Source organism: Salmo salar, chromosome 09 (genome assembly GCF_965601325.2).
Source record: "Salmo salar chromosome 09, fSalSal1, whole genome shotgun sequence".
Lineage (NCBI taxonomy): Eukaryota > Metazoa > Chordata > Actinopteri > Salmoniformes > Salmonidae > Salmo > Salmo salar.
Window position 1 is genome coordinate 42,653,179 of NC_138299.1, and position 19,934 is coordinate 42,673,112.

At 46.7% G+C, this 19,934-nt stretch overlaps 1 protein-coding gene across 2 annotated transcripts in view; it reads left to right on the forward strand.

Moving 5' to 3' along the window:
* Window positions 1–19,934, forward strand: part of LOC106611366 (forkhead box protein N3) — a 222,359-nt gene that overhangs the window by 147,203 nt on the left and 55,222 nt on the right. For both annotated transcript variants that reach the window (XM_045723679.2, XM_014211522.3), the window contains exon 4: window positions 8,033–8,094. In XM_045723679.2, coding sequence (XP_045579635.1) covers window positions 8,033–8,094 — 62 coding nt within the window. The remainder of the gene's footprint in view (window positions 1–8,032; window positions 8,095–19,934) is intronic.

Here is a 19,934-nt window from a genome sequence, read left to right on the forward strand (position 1 = left end):
CCCCTCCAGCTAGGATGGAGTCCGTCACTCCTCAGCAGGCCAGGCTTGGTCCTGTTTGTTGGTGAGTCCCAGAAAGAGGGCCAATTATCTACAAATTCTATCTTTTGGGAGGGGCAAAAAAACAGTTTTCAACCAGCGATTGAGTTGTGAGACTCTGCTGTAGAGCTCATCACTCCCCCTAACTGGGAGGGGGCCAGAGACAATTAATCGATGCCGACACATCTTTCTAGCTGATTTACACGCTGAAGCTATGTTGCACTTGGTGACCTCTGATTGTTTCATCCTAACATCGTTGGTGCCGACGTGGATAACAATATCTCTATACTCTCTACACTCACCAGTTTTAGCTTTAGCCAGCACCGTCTTTAGATTAGCCTTAACGTCGGTAGCCCTGCCCCCTGGTAAACAGTGTATGATCGCTGGATGATTCGTTTTAAGTCTAATACTGCGGGTAATGGAGTCGCCAATGACTAGGGTTTTCAATTTGTCAGAGCTAATGGTGGGAGGCTTCGGCGTCTCATACCCCGTGACGGGAGGGGCAGAGACCAGAGAAGGCTCGGCCTCTGACTCCGACTCGCTTAATGGGGAGAACCGATTGAAAGTTTCTGTCGGCTGAATAAGCGACACCGGTTGAGCATTCCTACAGCGTTTCCCTCCAGAAGCCATGAGAAAGTTGTCCGGCTGCGGGGACCGTGCGAGGGGGTTTATACTAACGTTACTATCTGTACTTACTGGTGGCACAGACGGTGTTTCATCCTTTCCTACACTGAAATTTCCCTTGCCTAACGATTGCGTCTGAAGCTGGGCTTGCAGCACAGCTATCCTCGCCGTAAGGTGATCGTTCTCCTGTATATTATAAGTACAACGACTGCAATTAGAAGGCATCATGTTAATGTTACTTAGCTTCGGCTGTTTGAAGTCCTGACGAACCATGTCCAGATAAAACCTCCCGGGTGAAAAAGTTGAATGAAAAAATTTGAGTGAGGGAAAAACTCAAAATATACGGTAATGAAAAAGTAAAAACCGTGAAGTAGTCAGGTAGCAAAGTAAGATCGGCAACAAAACGCACAGCAGCACGTAAACAAGTCTGCAAGTTGTGACCGGAAACAGGAAGTTGCTCACACCTGTTTGACCCCTCTGTCAGTATGAGTATCACTCCACCTAGTGTATCATTCCATCTACAGTATCACTCCACCTACTGTATCATTCCACCTACAGTATCACTCCACCTACTGTATCACTCCACCTACTGTATCACTCCACCTAACATCCACCTACAGTATCACTCCACCTACTGTATCACTCCACCTACTGTATCACTCCACCTGGTGTATCACTCCACCTACTGTATCACTCCACCTACTGTATCACTCCACCTACAGTATCACTCCACCTACTGTATCACTCCACCTACTGTATCATTCCACCTACTGTATCACTCCGCCTAGTGTATCACTCCACCTACTGTATCACTCCACCTACTGTATCACTCCACCTAACATCCACCTACTGTATCACTACACCTAGTGTATCATTCCACCTACTGTATCACTCCACCTACAGTATCACTCCACCTACTGTATCACTCCACCTAACATCCACCTACTGTATCACTCCACCTAGTGTATCATTCCACCTACTGTATCACTCCACCTACAGTATCACTCCACCTACTGTATCACTCCACCTAACATCCACCTACTGTATCACTCCACCTAACATCCACCTACTGTATCACTCCACCTAACATCCACCTACTGTATCACTCCACCTAACATCCACCTACTGTATCACTCCACCTGTGTATCATTCCACCTACTGTATCACTCCACCTACTGTATTGTACACTAGGCTCAGTAGATATTTTCCAATTAATCAAATTTATAACAATTATTTAAGTCTCAAAGAAAGTGACATATTTTTGGAGCTGTTAAGTTGATAAGAGTTCGTAGGCTCAATGTTTAGTTGGCGCGCACGCACGCACACACAAACACACATGCCCACCCGCACACACATACACACTCACCCCCGCACACACACACACACACACACACACACACACACACACACACACACACACACACACACACACACACACACACACACAGCCAACATGGATAGTCCTCTCTATTTCAGGCGCAGGGAAAAAGTAGGGTGCAGTACAGTCGGATACCACACTATGTTACTGTATAATGTAGTCATATAATACACTATGTTACTGTTTAATGTAGTCATATAATACACTATGTTACTGTTTAATGTAGTCATATAATACACTATGTTACTGTTTAATGTAGTCATATATTACACTATGTTACTGTATAATGTAGGCCTATATTACACTATGTTACTGTATAATGTAGGCCTATATTACACTATGTTACTGTATAATGTAGTCTTATTTTACACTATGATACTGTTTAATGTAGGCCTGTACTACACTATGTTACTGTATAATGTAGTCATATAATACACTATGTTACTGTTTAATGTAGTCATATAATACACTATGTTACTGTTTAATGTAGTCATATATTACACTATGATACTGTTTAATGTAGGCCTATACTACACTATGTTACTGTATAATGTAGTCTTATTTTACACTATGTTACTGTTTAATGTAGGCCTATACTACACAATGTTACTGTATAATGTAGTCTTATACTACACTATGTTACTGTATAATGTAGTCTTATACTACACTGTGTTATTGTATAATGTAGTCTTATACTACACTATGTTACTGTATAATGTAGTCTTATACTACACTATGTTACTGTATAATGTAGGTTTATACTACACTATGTTACTGTATAAAGTAGTCTTACACTACACTATGTTACTGTATAATGTAGTCTTATACTACACTATGTTACTGTATAATGTAGTCTTATACTACACTATGTTATTGTATAATGTAGTCTTATACTACACTGTGTTATTGTATAATGTGGTCATACGTTAATGTTTGTCCTCCAGAGAGAGTAGGAATCAAAGCCCTAAAGATGTCATCTTCATGACAAATTGCTGCTTACCCAACATCTGCCTGCTTTCACATCTATTTATTTCATATATAGGGCATTTTTTTCATGTTTTTTCATGGATGGAGTTGTACCAGTCAAAACGAGCTCTGGAATATCTGTGTACATGACTGAGTGAGCTCTCATCCCTTTACATGGTAAACATGATATCACATTGAAGAGGAGAAAGTTGTCTGACTTTCCCCCAGCTATTGATTTGTCTGTGGTACATAGTGGTGTTTAGAAGCTGGATGTCTCCAAACAAAGACATGAATACCAACACAGGAAAAAGGAAGTTGGCAATGTAGTTTCGGTTGCCAGGTGACTGATATGCTAATGAGGCTGTTAGTCATAAGGCTCCTGGTGAGAGAGACTGAAATATGCTTTAATCATCCCTCAACAAATATGTGTGTGTATGTGTTCGTGTGTGTGTGTGTGTGGGTGTGCCTGTGTGTTTGTATGCGTGTGTGTTTGTGACTGTGTGTCTGTGTGTGCCTGTTTGCCTCAGTGAGTGTGTGCTTGCTTATATGTGTATGTGTGTGTGTGTGTGTCAGTGTTCCGACAGTTCTATAATTGAAAATATCCATACTTGTGTAGGAGGAGCAGATATGGTGATGGCCCTCTCCCCTCCTCTACTAAATTATCCCAAATTGTCAGGTCAGACCAAGACATGGAGGAGCAGGTCGCTCTGTGCTTGATTAAGGTGCCTGTTGAGCACGTAATTTCTCTCCTCTTTCGCTCTCTGTAGTTTAAATGAGATGCGTGTCTCTTTCTCAGACAAAATGAGACGTGTTTGTTTCAATGGCAACTCATCAAGTGCATGTCTAAGCTGGTGATGTACAAACACACAAACACACACACACTCAACCACACTCACACACACACACACACACACACACACACACACACACACACACACACACACACACACTCACTCACATGTACACACACACACACCGTTTTTGGCATATACTGTCTATGCAGACCGCCATGCTGCAAGCCTTGTGCTTTCTTGCTCTGCTCTTTGTTCTACAGCTTAGTTAGTTAATATGGAGTAAGCAGATTAACATGGAGGAGACGGACTAGCCGTGTCACCACTATCTGCTGTGTGTCAGGGTCTGAATGTGTGTGTGTGTGTGTGTGTGTGTGTGTGTGTGTGTGTGTGTGCCTTTCTGTTTGAGAGTGTGGGAGTCTGGAGTGTGTGTTTGTGTGTGTTACTGTCTGTGTCCGTGTGTTTGTGTGTGTTAGTATCTGTGTGCGTGTGTGTGTGTTTGTGTGTGTTAGTGTTTTTTGTGCCTGTGTGTCTCAGTGTGTTTCCCTATCTGTGTGAGAGGATGGATGGCTCAGATAGGGCTCAGTCAAAGATCAGACTACCATCTGATTTGATCTGGGATATGTCTGTGCTGAGAGATGGAGATGGAGAGAGAGAGAGAGAGAGAGAGAGAGAGAGAGAGACAGAGAGAGAGAGAGAGAGAGACAGAGAGAGAGACAGAGAGAGAAACAGAGAGAGAGAGAGAGAGAGAGCATAATAAAAACCCATGTACACAAACAACAAGTGTGTGGTTAAAATTTCCTCATGTCCAGGGGGTGAGACAGGGATGCAGCTTGTGCCCCACCTTCTTCTACATTTCTATCAACAAATTGGCGAGGGCACTGAAGCTCCCGGCCTCACCCTACTAGAATCTGAAGTCAAATGTCTACTGTTTACTGTTGATCTGGTGCTTCTGTCCCCAACCAAGGAGGGCCTACAGCAGCACCTAGATCTTCTGCACAGATTCTGTCATGCTTGGGTCCTGACAGTAAATCTCAGTAAGACAAAAAATAATGGTGTTCCAAAAAAGGTCCAGTTGCAAGGACCATGAATACAAATTCCTTCTAGACAACATTGCCCTAGAGCACACAATAAACACTATACCTACCTCGGCCTAAACATCAGCACCACAGGTAACTTCCACAAAGCTGTGAACGAAGGGTCTTCTATGCCACCAAAAGGAACATGAAATTTGACATCCCAATTAGATCTGACTAAAAATACTTGAATCAGTTACATAACCCATTGCCCTTTATGGTTGTGAGTTCTGGTGTTCACTCACCAACCAAAATGGGACAAACACCATATTGAGTATCTGCATGCGGAATTCTGCAAAAACATCCTCCATGTACAAAGTAAAACACCAAATAATGCATGTAGAGCAGAATTAGGATGATTCTCGCTAATTATCAAAATCCAGAAAAGAGCATTTAAATTCTACAACCACCTAAAAGGGAGTGATTCTCAAACCTTCCATAACAAATCCCTTTGTACCCGGTGCCCACAAAATGAGGTGGAAACTGAGCTGTACTTCCTAACCTCCTGAGAAATTTATGACCATATTAGAGACACATATTTCCCTCAGATTACACAGACCAACAAAAAAGTTGAAAACAAATCCAATCTTATTAAACTCCCATACAGTTGAAGTCGGAAGTTTACATACACTTTCGTTGGAGTCATTAAATCTCGTTTTTTCAACCACTCCACAAATTTCTTGTTAACAAACTATAGTTTTGGCAAGTCGGTTAGGACATCTACTTTGTGCATAACACATGTCATTTTTTACAACAATTGTTTACAGACAGATTATTTCACTTATAATTCACTGTATCACAATTCCAGTGGGTCATAAGTTTACATACACTAAGTTGATTGTGCCTTTAAACAGCTTGGAAAATTCCAGAAAATGATGTCATGGCTTTAGAAGCTTCTGATAGGCTAATTCACATCATTTGAGTCAATTGGAGGTGTACCTGTGGATGTATTTCAAGGCCTACCTTCAAACTCAGTGCCTCTTTGTTTGACATCATGGGAAAATCAAAAGAAATCAGCCAAGACCTCAGAAAAACAATTGTAGACCTCCACAAGTCTGGTTCATCCTTGGGAGCAATTTCCAAATGCCTGAAGGTACCACGTTCATCTGTACAAACAATAGTATGCAGGTATAAACACCATGGGACCACGTAGCCGTAATACCGCTCAGGTAGGAGACACGTTCTGTCTCCTAGAGATGAACGTACTTTGGTGCGAAAAGTGCAAATCAATCCCAGAACAACAGCAAAGGACCTTGTGAAGATGCTGGAGGAAACAGGTCCAAAAGTATTTATATCCACAGTAAAATGAGTCCTATATCGACATAACCTGAAAGGCCGCTCAGCAAGGAAGAAGCCACTGCTCCAAAACCGCCATAAAAAAAGCCAGACTATGGTTTGCAACTGCACGTAGGGACAAAGATCGTACTTTTTGGAGAAATGTCCTCTGGTCTGATGAAACAAAAATAGTGTGGTTGGTCATAATGATCATGGTTATGTTTGGAGGAAAAAGGGGGAGGCTTGCAAGCCGAAGAACACCATCCCAACCGTGATGCACGGGGGTGGCAGCATCATGTTGTGGGGGTGCTTTGCTGCAGGAGGGACTGGTGCACTTCACAAAATAGATGACATCATGAGAGAGGAAAATTATGTGGATAAATTGAAGCAACATTTCAAGACATCAGTCAGGAATGATCCCAAGAATACTTTCAAAGTTCCGGCAAAATGGCTTAAGGACAACAAAGTCAAGTTGTTGGAGTGGCCATCACAAAGCCCTGACCTCAATTCCACAGAAAACGTGTGGGTAGAATGGAAAAAGCACAAGCAAGGAGGCCTACAAACCTGACTCAGTTACACCAGCTCTGTCAGGAGGAATGGGCCTAAATTAACCCAACTTATTGTGGGAATCATGTGAAAGGCTACCCGAAACTTTTAACCCAAGTTAAACAATTTAAAGGCAATGCTACCAAATACTAATTGAGTGTATTTAAACTTCTGACCCACTGGGAATGTGATGAAAGAAATGAAAACTGAAATGAATCATTCTCTCTACTATTATTTTGACATTTCACATTCTTAAAATAAAGTGGTGATCCTAACTGACCAAAGACAGGGAATTTTTACTAGGATTAAATGTCAGAAATTGTGAAAAACTAAGTATAAATGTATTTGGCTAAGGTGTATGTAAACTTCCGACTTCAACTGTGTCTGTTAGGTGAAATACCACAGTGTGCAGCCACAGCAGCAAGATGTGTGACCTGTTGCCACAAGAAAAGGGCAACCAGTGAAGAACAAACACCATCGTAAATACAACCCATATTATTTATTTTCCCTTTTGTACTTGAACTATTTGCACATTGTTACAACACTGCCATAGCCAATAATATAACATTTGAAATGTCTGTATTATTTTTTTTTAAATTGTGAGTTTAATGTTTGCTGTTAATTTCTGATGTCTATATTCTTTTAAATATTTTGTGAGTGTAATGTTTACTGTTAATTCCTGATTGTTTATTTCCCTTTTGTTTGTTGTTCATTTCACTTGCTTTGGCAATATAAACATATGTTTCCCTTGCCAATAAAGCCCTTTGAATTAAATTGAATAGAGAGGAGAAAGAGCAACAGTTGAATGAGATGAAGAGATGGAGAGAGAGGTTACAAAGCGAGAGACAGAGATACTATAGGGAAAGTGTTAGAGGGAGTAAGACAGAGAGAGCTGAGTGAGTCCTTATCCCCTCCCGCTGTACAGATAAAAGTATTAGGACACTGATAACTCTTATCACACACCCACACACTCTCTCAGAGCAAAGTGGTGTCTGTGCATGTTCATATGTGTGTGTGTGTGTGTGTGCTGGCGCGTGTGTTTTTCGATGACTGCTCATGTGGCTAGAAGACCACAGTCCGCAGTGTAATTGACTTGTTGAAAGCCCCTTGCTATGTTCTGTATGTGGAGAAATGCTTCTCCAGTGGAGTATTGTACAGGGCTGTCATGTTGAGGGTGCTAGCAGTGGTGATTAACTGGCGGTAGCTTCATTATGGAGTTATATTATGACAGCAGCAGCTATAACTAGTCATTATTGGTCACTCCTGGGGACACGTAAAGTTGTTTGAAATGAAATATGCCTTACTCATGCTTTGTGGTGATTTCTGTCTCTTTTCTGCAGCATGTCCAGTCCTCCTCTATGGAGTCCCTTCTTCAGAAAAAACGGAGGAGTCCTCCTACAAGGTACCGTCACACAGACTTTAATATTATACCGTATTTTCTCACTACCTCCTTCTTTTCCGTGTCCATTCCCCGCCTCTCACCCCCTTAGTGCACCGGGGTGAACTGAAACCTCACTCCTTCACATTTGTCATTCACTTCAAAGCTGCCGAAGTGGAGATGTTGACTCATTTGCATACGCTCTTTAGATATCTTAAACCCTCACTCCCTTCAGGTACCTGGATAGATGAAAATAGCCTTAACTCACACTGTATAGATGTAGAATTGGTTCTGCTCTAATAAAACAGAATGTCTCTTACTCTACAGGCTCCTTTTTGTGTCTGCTCCTCTCCCTCTCTCTTTCTTTCATTCAGACATTATTTTGGGGGGAGGGGTTATAGAGGGATTCTGGCAACATCCCAGCATCCTCTCCTTTCTCTTTCTTGTCTTTCTTTCGTGCTCTACTGTAATCCTATGGAATGGATCCTCCTCTCTCCTCCCTCTCTTCCCATGGCTCTGGGTATTGAGAAGGGGTTTGGTGTATAAGTCGGCATTGTTCCTTTGTCACTTGACCAGTGGACCAGTTTTCCAAGTTCCCGCTACTCTGCTACTGCACATGGTTATGCACAGAGAACAGACCTTAATATGGCTGTTGTGAAGCCACAGAAAAAGAAAGAGGGAAGGATAGGAGGGAGAGTGTAACGATGTGTGCTGAGAGTCAGGAAGCAAGTTCAGGGAGTGAGTGTTTTAATAAATAAATGTAACATAATATAAAACAAGAAACATAAACAATGCACAGACATGAAACTGAAACAGAAACAATGACGCCTCTGGAAGGAACCAAAGGGAGTGACATCTAAAGAGCAGGTAATCAAGGAGGTGATGGAGTCCAGGTGAGTGTCATTATACGCAGATGCGCATAACGATGGTGACATGTGTGCGCCATAACGAGCAGCCTGGTGACCTAGAGGCCCCGGTTGAGGCACGGGAGCCTGTTCACCCAGCTGAGTCATGGGAGCCTGTTCACCCAGCTGAGTCATGGGAGCCTGTTCACCCAGCTGAGGCATGAGAGCCTGTTCTCCCAGCTGAGGCATGAGAGCCTGTTCTCCCAGCTGAGTCATGGGAGCCTCTTCACCCAGCTGAGTCATGGGAGCCTATCGATCCCTCTGAGGCATGGGAGCCTATCGATCCCTCTGAGGCATGGGAGCCTATCGATCCCGTGCCTGCACACACACACACACACACACACCGGTCCAGGTGAGTGTCATTATGTGCAGATGGGCATAACGATGGTGACAGGTGTGCACCATAACGAGCAGCCTGGTGACCTAGAGGCTGGAGAGGGAGCACACGTGACAGAGAGGGAAGGATAGGAGGGAGAAGTGGAAAACATAAGGGAGAGAGGAGTTTTGAAAGAAGGAAAAAGAGGATTAATATTCAGTACCAGTCAAAAGTTAGGGAACAGCTACTCATTCAAGGGTATTTCTTAATTTGTATTATGTTCTACATTGTAGAATATAAAATACATTTTGATTTGTTGAACACTTTTTTGGTTATTTCATAGCTTTGATGTCTTCACTATTATGTAGAATAATTGTATATATTTTTAAACTCTAATGAGTAGGTGCTTCCAAACTTTTGACTGGTACTGCATCAGTTTCTAGGAGGAAATGTAAACCAAAGAGGGATAAAAAGAAAGGGAAAAGTCTTCTATTGAAATGTTCCACTGGGGGTTGGCTAAGGTACTGCACTATAGAATACAGATCTGAAATGGTACCCTATTTTCTATCATGTATGGCTCTGGCCAAAAGTAGGGCACTACATTCCGAACAGGGTACCATTTTGGATGAAGACCATTGTTGTCAGTTAACTGGACTCAATCTCCCAGTCAGTTAACTGGACTCAATCTCCCAGTCAGTTAACTGGATTCAATCCCCCAGTCAGTTAACTGGATTCAAACCCACTGTCAGTTAACTGGACTCAATCTCTCACTCAGTTAACTGGATTCAAACCCCCAGTCAGTTAACTGGATTCAAACCCCCAGTCAGTTAACTGGACTCAATCTCTCAGTCAGTTAACTGGACTCAATCTCTGTCAGTTAACTGGATTCAATCCCCCAGTCAGTTAACTGGATTCAAACCCCCAGTCAGTTAACTGGACTCAATCTCTGTCAGTTAACTGGACTCAATCTCTCAGACAGTTAACTGGACTCAATCTCTCAGTCAGTTAACTGGACAATCTCTCAGACAGTTAACTGGACTCAATCTCTCAGACAGTTAACTGGACTCAATCTCTCAGACAGTTAACTGGACTCAATCTCTCAGTCAGTTAACTGGACAATCTCTCAGACAGTTAACTGGACTCAATCTCTCTGTCAGTTAACTGGACTCAATCCCTCAGTCAGTTGATTGGACTCAATCCCCCACTCTGTGATGAAGACATGGAGCTTCACCTTCTGGAAGTTGCCATGGTAATGGTTAGCGCTGGCCACCTGGAGTATTGTTGCCATGGTTGCGAAACGTCGGTAGACATCTTCCCCAAGCTTTTATGTCATGGAGGAGAGGGCGATGAGTGTTTGAGATAAAATTAATAATCTTCTAGATTATACCATTATCCTTGGTGAGATGTGTTAATTATAATCCTTGATCAACTATAATCCTCTCTCAATTGTTCTACCTCTCATACTTCCTCTAATCCTCCCCTCTCTCTCTCTCTCTCTCTCTCTCTCATTCTCTCTCTTCCTCTCTCTCTCGGTCTCCTGCACCTGCAAGTTACTGGATGTTCATGCAGTCCTTAGACAGCTGACAGACAGCCTCTCCACACCACTGATTCTAAGACTGGCACTTAGAGGGAGGAGTGTTTAGTATGAACTCTGCTGCTGTGGAGCCTGGTATTACCTGGAAGGGAAGGAGGGAAGGATAGTGCACCTGTATCAGCAGGTACTGTGTGTGGGAGGAACATCTGTCGAAAGCAGCAAAACGAAGCATGATCTGATCTGCAGGCCCACACACACGCGCGCGCACACACACACGTCTTGAACTTTAAATAAAACTCAAAATTGAACAGACACCAGCAAGCACACTCATTCGTGTGTATGTGTGTGTTGCCTAGCCCGTTGAGCAGGCCTTGAGTGTTTTGGGGGATTTCCTGGAAGGACTGACAAACTAGCCCTATATTATTGAACCACTATTACGATGACACACACACACACACACACACACACCCCTCCATCTGCTGTGTGATGTTATTCAGCCTCTCTCAGCCCTGTCCCAGTCTCCTGCAGGTCGCCATACATTTAGGGATTTAGGAACTCAACCCCCTTGACACCCTGCCAAAAGCTCTACAAATACACCCTCTCTTTCTTCTCCTCCCTCCCTCCCTATCATGCACTCTCCCCTCCTCTCTCCTCCTCTCACATCCTCTCTCGTGCTCTTTTTGTTGAGTTACGCCTCTTCAGTTCAAAGTGCTGTGGTGTGGCGCCGTGCCTAGCTTAGGAATGGCTCAGAGAGATAGTGCCTAGCCTAGCGCTATACCCATCACTTTCAAACAGGGGACAGGGGATAGAGGGAGGAGAGAGAGGAGAGGGAGAGGAGAGGTGATAGGGAGAGAGGAGAGGGAGGAGAGAGAGGAGAGGGGATAGAGGGAGGAGAGAGAGGAGAGGGGATAGAGGGAGGAGAGGGGATAGAGGGAGGAGAGGGGTTAGAGGGAGGAGAGGGGTTAGAGGGAGGAGAGAGAGGAGAGGGAGGAGAGAGAGGAGAGGGGATATAGGGAGGAGAGGTAATATAGGGAGGAGAGAGAGGAGAGGGGATAGAGAGAGGAGAGGGGATAGAGGGAGGAGAGGGGATAGAGGGAGGAGAGGGGATATAGAGAGGAGAGGGAGGAGAGGGGATAGAGGGAGGAGAGGGGATAGAGGGAGGAGAGAGAGGAGAGGGGATAGAGGGTGGAGAGAGGAGAGGGGATAGAGGGAGGGAGGAGAGGGGATAGAGGGAGGAGAGGGGATAGAGGGAGGAGATGGGATAGAGGGAGGAGAGTGGAGGAGAGGGGATAGAGGGAGGAGAGTGGAGGAGAGGGGATAGAAGGAGGAGATGGAATAGAGGGAGGAGAGGGGATAGAGGGAGGCAGAGTGGAGGAGAGGGGATAGAGGGAGGAGATGGGATAGAGGGAGGAGAGTGGAGGAGAGGGGATAGAAGGAGGAGATGGGATAGAGGGAGGAGAGTGGAGGAGAGGTGATAGAGGGAGGAGAGTGGAGGAGAGGGGATAGAGGGAGGAGAGGGGATAGAGGGAGGAGAAGGGATAGAGGGAGGAGAGAGAGAAGAAGGGATAGAGGGAGGAGAGTGGAGGAGAGGGGATAGAGGGAGGAGATGGGATAGAGGGAGGAGGAGGGATAGAGGGAGGAGAGTGGAGGAGAGGGGATAGAGGGAGGAGATGGGATAGAGGGAGGAGAGAGGAGAGGGGATAGAGGGAGGAGAGGGGATAGAGGGAGGAGAGTGGAGGAGAGGGGATAGAGGGAGGAGTGGGGATAGAGGGAGGAGTGGGGATAGAGGGAGGAGAGGGGATAGAGGGAGGAGATGGGATAGAGGGAGGAGAGGGAGGAGAGGGGATAGAGGGAGGAGAGTGGAGGAGAGGGGATAGAGGGAGGAGAGTGGAGGAGAGGGGATAGAGGGAGGAGAGTGGCGGAGAGGGGATAGAGGGAGGAGAGTGGAGGAGAGGAGATAGAGGGAGGAGAGTGGAGGAGAGGAGATAGAGGGAGGAGAGTGGAGGAGAGGGGATAGAGGGAGGAGAGTGGAGGAGAGGGGATAGAGGGAGGAAAGTGGAGGAGAGGGAATAGAGGGAGGAGAGTGGAGGAGAGGGAGGAGAGGGGATAGAGGGAGGAGAGGGGATAGAGGGAGGAGAGTGGAGGAGAGGGGATAGAGGGAGAAGAGTGGAGGAGAGGGGATAGAGGGAGGAGAGTGGAGGAGAGGGGATAGAGGGAGGAGAGTGGAGGAGAGGGGATAGAGGGAGAAGAGTGGAGGAGAGAGGATAGAGGGAGGAGAGGGAGGAGATGGGATAGAGGGAGGAGAGTGGAGGAGAGGGGATAGAGGGAGGAGAGGGGATAGAGGGAGGAGAGGGGATAGAGGGAGGAGAGGGGATAGAGGGAGGAGAGTGGAGGAGAGGGGATAGAGGGAGGAGAGTGGAGGAGAGGGGATAGAAGGAGGAGAGTGGAGGAGAGGGGATAGAGGGAGGAGAGAGAGAAGAAGGGATAGAGGGAGGAGAGTGGAGGAGAGGGGATAGAGGGGATAGAGGGAGGAGATGGGATAGAGGGAGGAGAAGGGATAGAGGGAGGAGAGTGGAGGAGAGGGGATAGAGGGAGGAGAGTGGAGGAGAGGGGATAGAGGGAGGAGAGAGGAGAGGGGATAGAGGGAGGAGATGGGATAGAGGGAGGAGAGGGGATAGAGGGAGGAGAGTGGAGGAGAAGGGATAGAGGGAGGAGAGTGGAGGAGAGGAGATAGAGGGAGGAGAGTGGAGGAGAGGGGATAGAGGGAGGAGAGTGGAGGAGAGGGGATAGAGGGAGGAGAGTGGAGGAAGGTGGAGGAGATGGGATAGAGGGAGGAGAGTGGAGGAGAGGGGATAGAGGGAGGAGAGGGGATAGAGAGTGGAGGAGAGGGGATAGAGGGAGGAGAGGGAGGAGATGGGATAGAGGGAGGAGATGGGATAGAGGGAGGAGAGTGAGGAGAGTGGAGGAGAGGGAGGAGAGTGGAGGAGAGGGGATAGAGGGAGGAGAGGGAGGAGATGGGATAGAGGGAGGAGAGTGGAGGATAGGGGATAGAGGGAGGAGAGTGGAGGAGAGGGGATAGAGGGAGAAGAGTGGAGGAGAGGGGATAGAGGGAGGAGAGTGGAGGAGAGGGGATAGAGGGAGGAGAGTGGAGGAGATGGGATAGAGGGAGGAGAGTGGAGGAGAGGGGATAGAGGGAGGAGAGGGGATAGAGGGAGGAGAGGGGATAGAGGGGATAGAGTGAGGAGAGGGGATAGAGGGAGGAGAGGGGATAGAGGGAGGAGAGGGGATAGAGGGAGGAGAGTGGAAGACAGGGGATAGAAGGAGGAGAGTGGAGGAGAGGGGATAGAGGGAGGAGAGGGGATAGAGAGTGGAGGAGAGGGGATAGAGGGAGGAGAATGGAGGAGAGGGGATAGAGGGAGGAGAGGGGATAGAGGGAGGAGAGGGGATAGAGGGAGGAGAGTGGAAGACAGGGGATAGAAGGAGGAGAGTGGAGGAGAGGGGATAGAGGGAGGAGAGGGGATAGAGAGTGGAGGAGAGGGGATAGAGGGAGGAGAGGGAGGAGATGGGATAGAGGGAGGAGAGTGGAGGAGAGGGGATAGAGGGAGGAGAGGGAGGAGAGTGGAGGAGAGGGAGGAGAGTGGAGGAGAGGGGATAGAGGGAGGAGAGGGGATAGAGGGAGGAGAGTGGAGGAGAGGGGATAGAGGGAGGAGATGGGATAGAGGGAGGAGAGTGGATGGAGAGGGGATAGATGGAGGAGAGTGGAGGAGAGGGGATAGAGGGAGCAGAGGGAGGAGAGTGGAGGAGAGGGAGGAGAGTGGAGGAGAGGGGATAGAGGGAGGAGAGGGGATAGAGGGAGGAGAGTGGAGGAGAGGGGATAGAGGGAGGAGAGTGGAGGAGAGGGGATAGAGGGAGAAGAGTGGAGGAGAGGGGATAGAGGGAGGAGAGGGAGGAGATGGGATAGAGGGAGGAGAGTGGAGGAGAGGGGATAGAGGGAGAGGAGGGGATAGAGGGAGGAGAGGGGATAGAGTGGGATAGAGGGAGGAGAGGGGATAGAGGGAGGAGAGTGGAGGAGAGGGGATAGAGGGAGGATAGGGGATAGAGGGAGGAGAGTGGAGGAGAGGGGATAGAAGGAGGAGAGTGGAGGAGAGGGGATAGAGGGAGGAGAGAGAGAAGAAGGGATAGAGGGAGGAGAGTGGAGGAGAGGGGATAGAAGGAGGAGAGTGGAGGAGAGGGGATAGAGGGAGGAGAAGGGATAGAGGGAGGAGAGTGGAGGAGAGGGGATAGAGGGAGGAGAGTGGAGGAGAGGGGATAGAGGGAGGAGAGGGAGGAGAAGGGATAGAGGGAGGAGAGTGGAGGAGAGGGGATAGAGGGAGGAGAGGGGATAGAGGGAGGAGATGGGATAGAGGGAGGAGAGAGGAGAGGGGATAGAGGGAGGAGAGTGGAGGAGAGGGGATAGAGGGAGGAGATGGGATAGAGGGAGGAGAGGGGATAGAGGGAGGAGAGTGGAGGAGAAGGGATAGAGGGAGGAGAGGGGATAGAGAGTGGAGGAGAGGGGATAGAGAGTGGAGGAGAGGGGATAGAGGGAGGAGAGTGGCGCAGAGGGGATAGAGGGAGGAGAGTGGAGGAGAGGAGATAGAGGGAGGAGAGTGGAGGAGAAGGGATAGAGGGAGGAGAGTGGAGGAGAGGGGATAGAGGGCGGAGAGTGGAGGAGAGGGGATAGAGGGCGGAGAGTGGAGGAGAGTGGATAGAGGGAGGAGAGGGGATAGAGAGTGGAGGAGAGGGGATAGAGAGTGGAGGAGAGGGAGGAGATGGGATAGAGGGAGGAGATGGGATAGAGGGAGGAGAGTGGATGGAGAGGGGATAGATGGAGGAGAGTGGAGGAGAGGGGATAGAGGGAGGAGAGTGGAGGAGAGGGAGGAGAGTGGAGGAGAGGGGATAGAGGGAGGAGAGGGAGGAGATGGGATAGAGGGAGGAGAGTGGAGGAGAGGGGATAGAGGGAGGAGAGTGGAGGAGAGGGGATAGAGGGAGAAGAGTGGAGGAGAGGGGATAGAGGGAGGAGAGTGTAGGAGAGGGGATAGAGGGAGGAGAGTGGAGGAGAGGGGATAGAGGGAGGAGAGTGTAGGAGAGGGGATAGAGGGAGGAGAGTGGAGGAGAGGGGATAGAGGGAGAAGAGTGGAGGAGAGGGGATAGAGGGAGGAGAGGGAGGAGATGGGATAGAGGGAGGAGAGTGGAGGAGAGGGGATAGAGGGGATAGAGTGAGGAGAGGTGATAGAGGGAGGAGAGGGGATAGAGGGAGGAGAGTGGGGGAGAGGGGATAGAGGGAGGAGAGGGGATAGAGGGAGGAGAGGGGATAGAGGGAGGAGAGTGGAGGAGAGGGTATAGAGGCAGGAGAGGGAGGAGAGTGGAGAAGAGGGAGGAGAGTGGAGGAGAGGGGATAGAGGGAGGAGAGTGATAGAGGGAGGAGAGGGGATAGAGGGAGGAGAGGGGATAGAGGGAGGAGAGGGGATAGAGGGAGGCAGAGTGGAGGAGAGGGGATAGAGGGAGAAGAGTGGAGGAGATGGGATAGAGGGAGGAGAGGGGATAGAGGGAGGAGAGTGGAGGAGAGGGGATAGAGGGAGGAGAGGGGATAGAGGGAGGAGAGTGGAGGAGAGGGGATAGAGGGAGGAGAGGGGATAGATACTGTATGACAGCCCTGATACCTGATATTGTCAAGCACATACACTGTACTGTATATACGGCTATTTCAGCCACACTCGTTGCTGACAGGTGTATAAAATCTCCATACACAAACATTGGCAGTAGAATGGCTTTACTGAAGAGCTCAGTGACTTCCGTGGCTCCCTCATAGGATGCCATCTTTCCAACAAGTCTGTTTGTCAAATTTCTGCCCTGCTAGAGCTGCCCCGGTCAACTGTAAGTGCTGTTTTTATGAAGTGGACGCTTCTAGGAGCAACAACGGCTCAGCCCCAAAGTGGTAGTCCACACAAGCTCACAGAACGGGAATGCCGAGTGCTGAAGCAATTCATCTGTCCTCTGTTCCACTCACTATCGAGTTCCAAACTGCCTCTGGATGCAACGTCAGTACAATAACTGTTCGTCGGCAGCTTCATGAAATGCGTGTCCATGGCCATTCAGGCGCACACAAACCTAAGATCACCATACGCAATGCCAAGCGGTGGCTGGAGTGGTGTAAAGCTAGCCGCCATTCCATTCTGGAGCAGTGGAAACACATTCTCTGAAGTGATGAATCATGCTTCACCATCTGGCAGTCCGATAGACGAATCTGGGTTTGGTGAATGCCAGGAGAACGCTACATGCCCGAGTGCATAGTGCCAGCTGTAAAGTTTGATGGAGGAGGAATAATGGTGTGGGGCTGTTTTTCATGGTTTGGGCTAGGCCCCTTAGTTCCAGTGATGGGAAATCTTAACGCTACAGCAGTGGTTCCCAAACTTTTTATAGTCCCGTACCCCTTCAAACATTCAACCTCCAGGTGCATACCCCCTCTAGCACCAGGGTCAGCGCACTATCAAATGTTGTTTTTTGCCATCATTGTAAGCCTGCCACACACACACCATACGATACATTTATTAAATATAAGAATGAGTGTGAGTTTTTGTCACAATCCGGCTCATGGGAAGTGACAAAGAGCTCTTATAGGACCAGGGCACAAATAATAATATTATAATAATCAATTATTTTGATCTTTAATTAACCATCTTACATATAAAACTTTGTTTGTTCATCAAATATTGTGAATAACTCACCACAGGTTAATGAGAAGGGTGTGCTTGAAAGGATGCACTCTGCAATGTTGGGTTGTATTGGAGAGAGTCTCAGTCTTAAATAATTTTCCACACACAGTCTGTGCCTATATTTAGTTTTCATGCTAGTGAGGGCCGAGAATCCACTCTCACATAGGTACGTGGTTGCAAAGGGCATCAGTGTCTTAACAGCATGATTTGCCAAGGCAGGATACTCTGAGTGCAGCCCAATCCAGAAATCTGGCAGTGGCTTCTGATTAAATTACATTTTCACAGAACCGCTTGATGCAATTTTGATGAGGCTCTCTTGTTCAGATATCGGTAAGTGGACTGGAGGCAGGGCATGAAAGGGATAGCGAATCCAGTTGTTTGTGTCATCCAATTACCTGTGTAATTGCGCACCCAACTCACTCAGGTGCTTCGCTATATCACATTTCACATTGTCCGTAAGCTTGAGTTAATTTGCACACAAAAAAATCATACAATGATGGAAAGACGTGTGTTGTCTTTGTTAATGCAGACAGAGAAGAGCTCCAACTTCTTAATCATAGCCTCAATTTTGTCCCGCACATTGAATATACAGTGGCTTGCGAAAGTATTCACCCCCTTGGTATTTTTCCTATTTTGTTGCCTTACAACCTGGAATTAAAATATTTTTTTTGGGGGGGGGGATTTGTATCATTTGATTTACACAACATGCCTACCACTTTGAAGATGCAAAATATTTTTTATTGTGAAACAAAGAAATAAGACAAAAAAATGAAAACTTGAGTGTGCATAACTATTCACCCCCCAAAGTCAATACTTTGTGGAGCCACCTTTTGCAGCAATTACAGCTACAAGTCTCTTGAGGTACGTCTCTATAAGCTTGGCACATCAAGCCAATGTATGTTGTAAAAACGTTACATGGTCGCTGCCCATATCATTACATAGTGCATTAAATACATGAGAGTTCAGGGGCCTTGCTTTAATAAAGGTAACCATTTTCACTGTAGTGTCCAAAACGTCTTCCAAGCTGTCAGGCATTCCCTTGGTAGCAAGAGCCTCTCGGTGGATGCTGCAGTGGACCCAAGTGGCGTAGGGAGCAACTGCTTGCACGCGCGTTACCACTCCACTATGTCTCCCTGTCATGGCTTTTGTCCCATCAATACAGATACCAAAACATCTTGACCACCAAAGTCCATTTGATGTCACAAAGCTGTCCAGTACTTTAAAAATATCCTCTCAGTTGGTAGAGCATGGTGTTTGCAACACCAGGGTGGTGGGTTCGATTCCCACAGGGGACCAGTATGGGAGAAAAAAAAAATGTATGAAATGTATGCATTCACTACTGTAAGTCGCTCTGGATAAGAGTGTCTGCTAAATCACTAAAATGTAAATGTAATGTTCCCTGGATGTCAGTGTGTTGCAGAAGAGGATTTATTCCTTAATTGACCCCCCCCTAAACATAATGGACATATACCATGAGCTGTGCCAGGCCCGCCACATCTGTTGACTCTTCCAGTTGTAATGCATAGAATTCACTGGCTTACTACAGCCCTTTCCTATGCGTACACAGGGCATATCAGGAAGTGATTTCCTCTCTATAGCTCCCACTGCCGATAACAAACCATTACTAAGTACCGCATGTACTGTAGGAACGTACAGACCATAGTGGCTTGTTTCCAAACATTCTGACAGAGCTACTTTTCTCATCACACTTTAATGCTTCCTGATTTTTCTTATGCATACAGTTGGACAAGTTAAAGGGTTTTCTTGTAGTTGTATGAAATGTCTTCCTGTCTTTGTGATGTTCCCATAACGATATGAGAGTGATTAGGATCCTCACTGATGGAGTTATGAATAGAAGTATCATATTCTATTGGTAAATATAAATCATAGATATATACATTATATGTATAATGCAGAGAGAGAGAGAGAGAACAAGTGAGCTGTAACTTCCATTTCTCTCTCTGTTATGCTTTTTTTCCTCTCCTTTCCACTTACTTATCTCCATTTTCCTCCACTCTCCTCTTCCCTTCTTCCACAATTAGACATTCAGGTGATAAGTCTAAGGACGGAGGAGAGAGCGAGAGAGAGAGAGAGAGCGAGCAAGAGAGAGCGAGAGAGAGCGAGAGAGAGAGAGACAGAGACATGACATTTGTATATAGCCAACACTGTATATAGCCATAATATGACATTTGAAATGTCTCTGTTCCTTTGGAACATTTGTGAGTAATGTTTACTGTACATTTTTTATTGTTTATTTGACTTTTTTTGTGATATATTTACTTGCTTTGGCAATGTAAACATATGTTTCCCATGACAATAAAGCCCTTAAATTGAATTGAGAGAATGAAGAAGAAAAA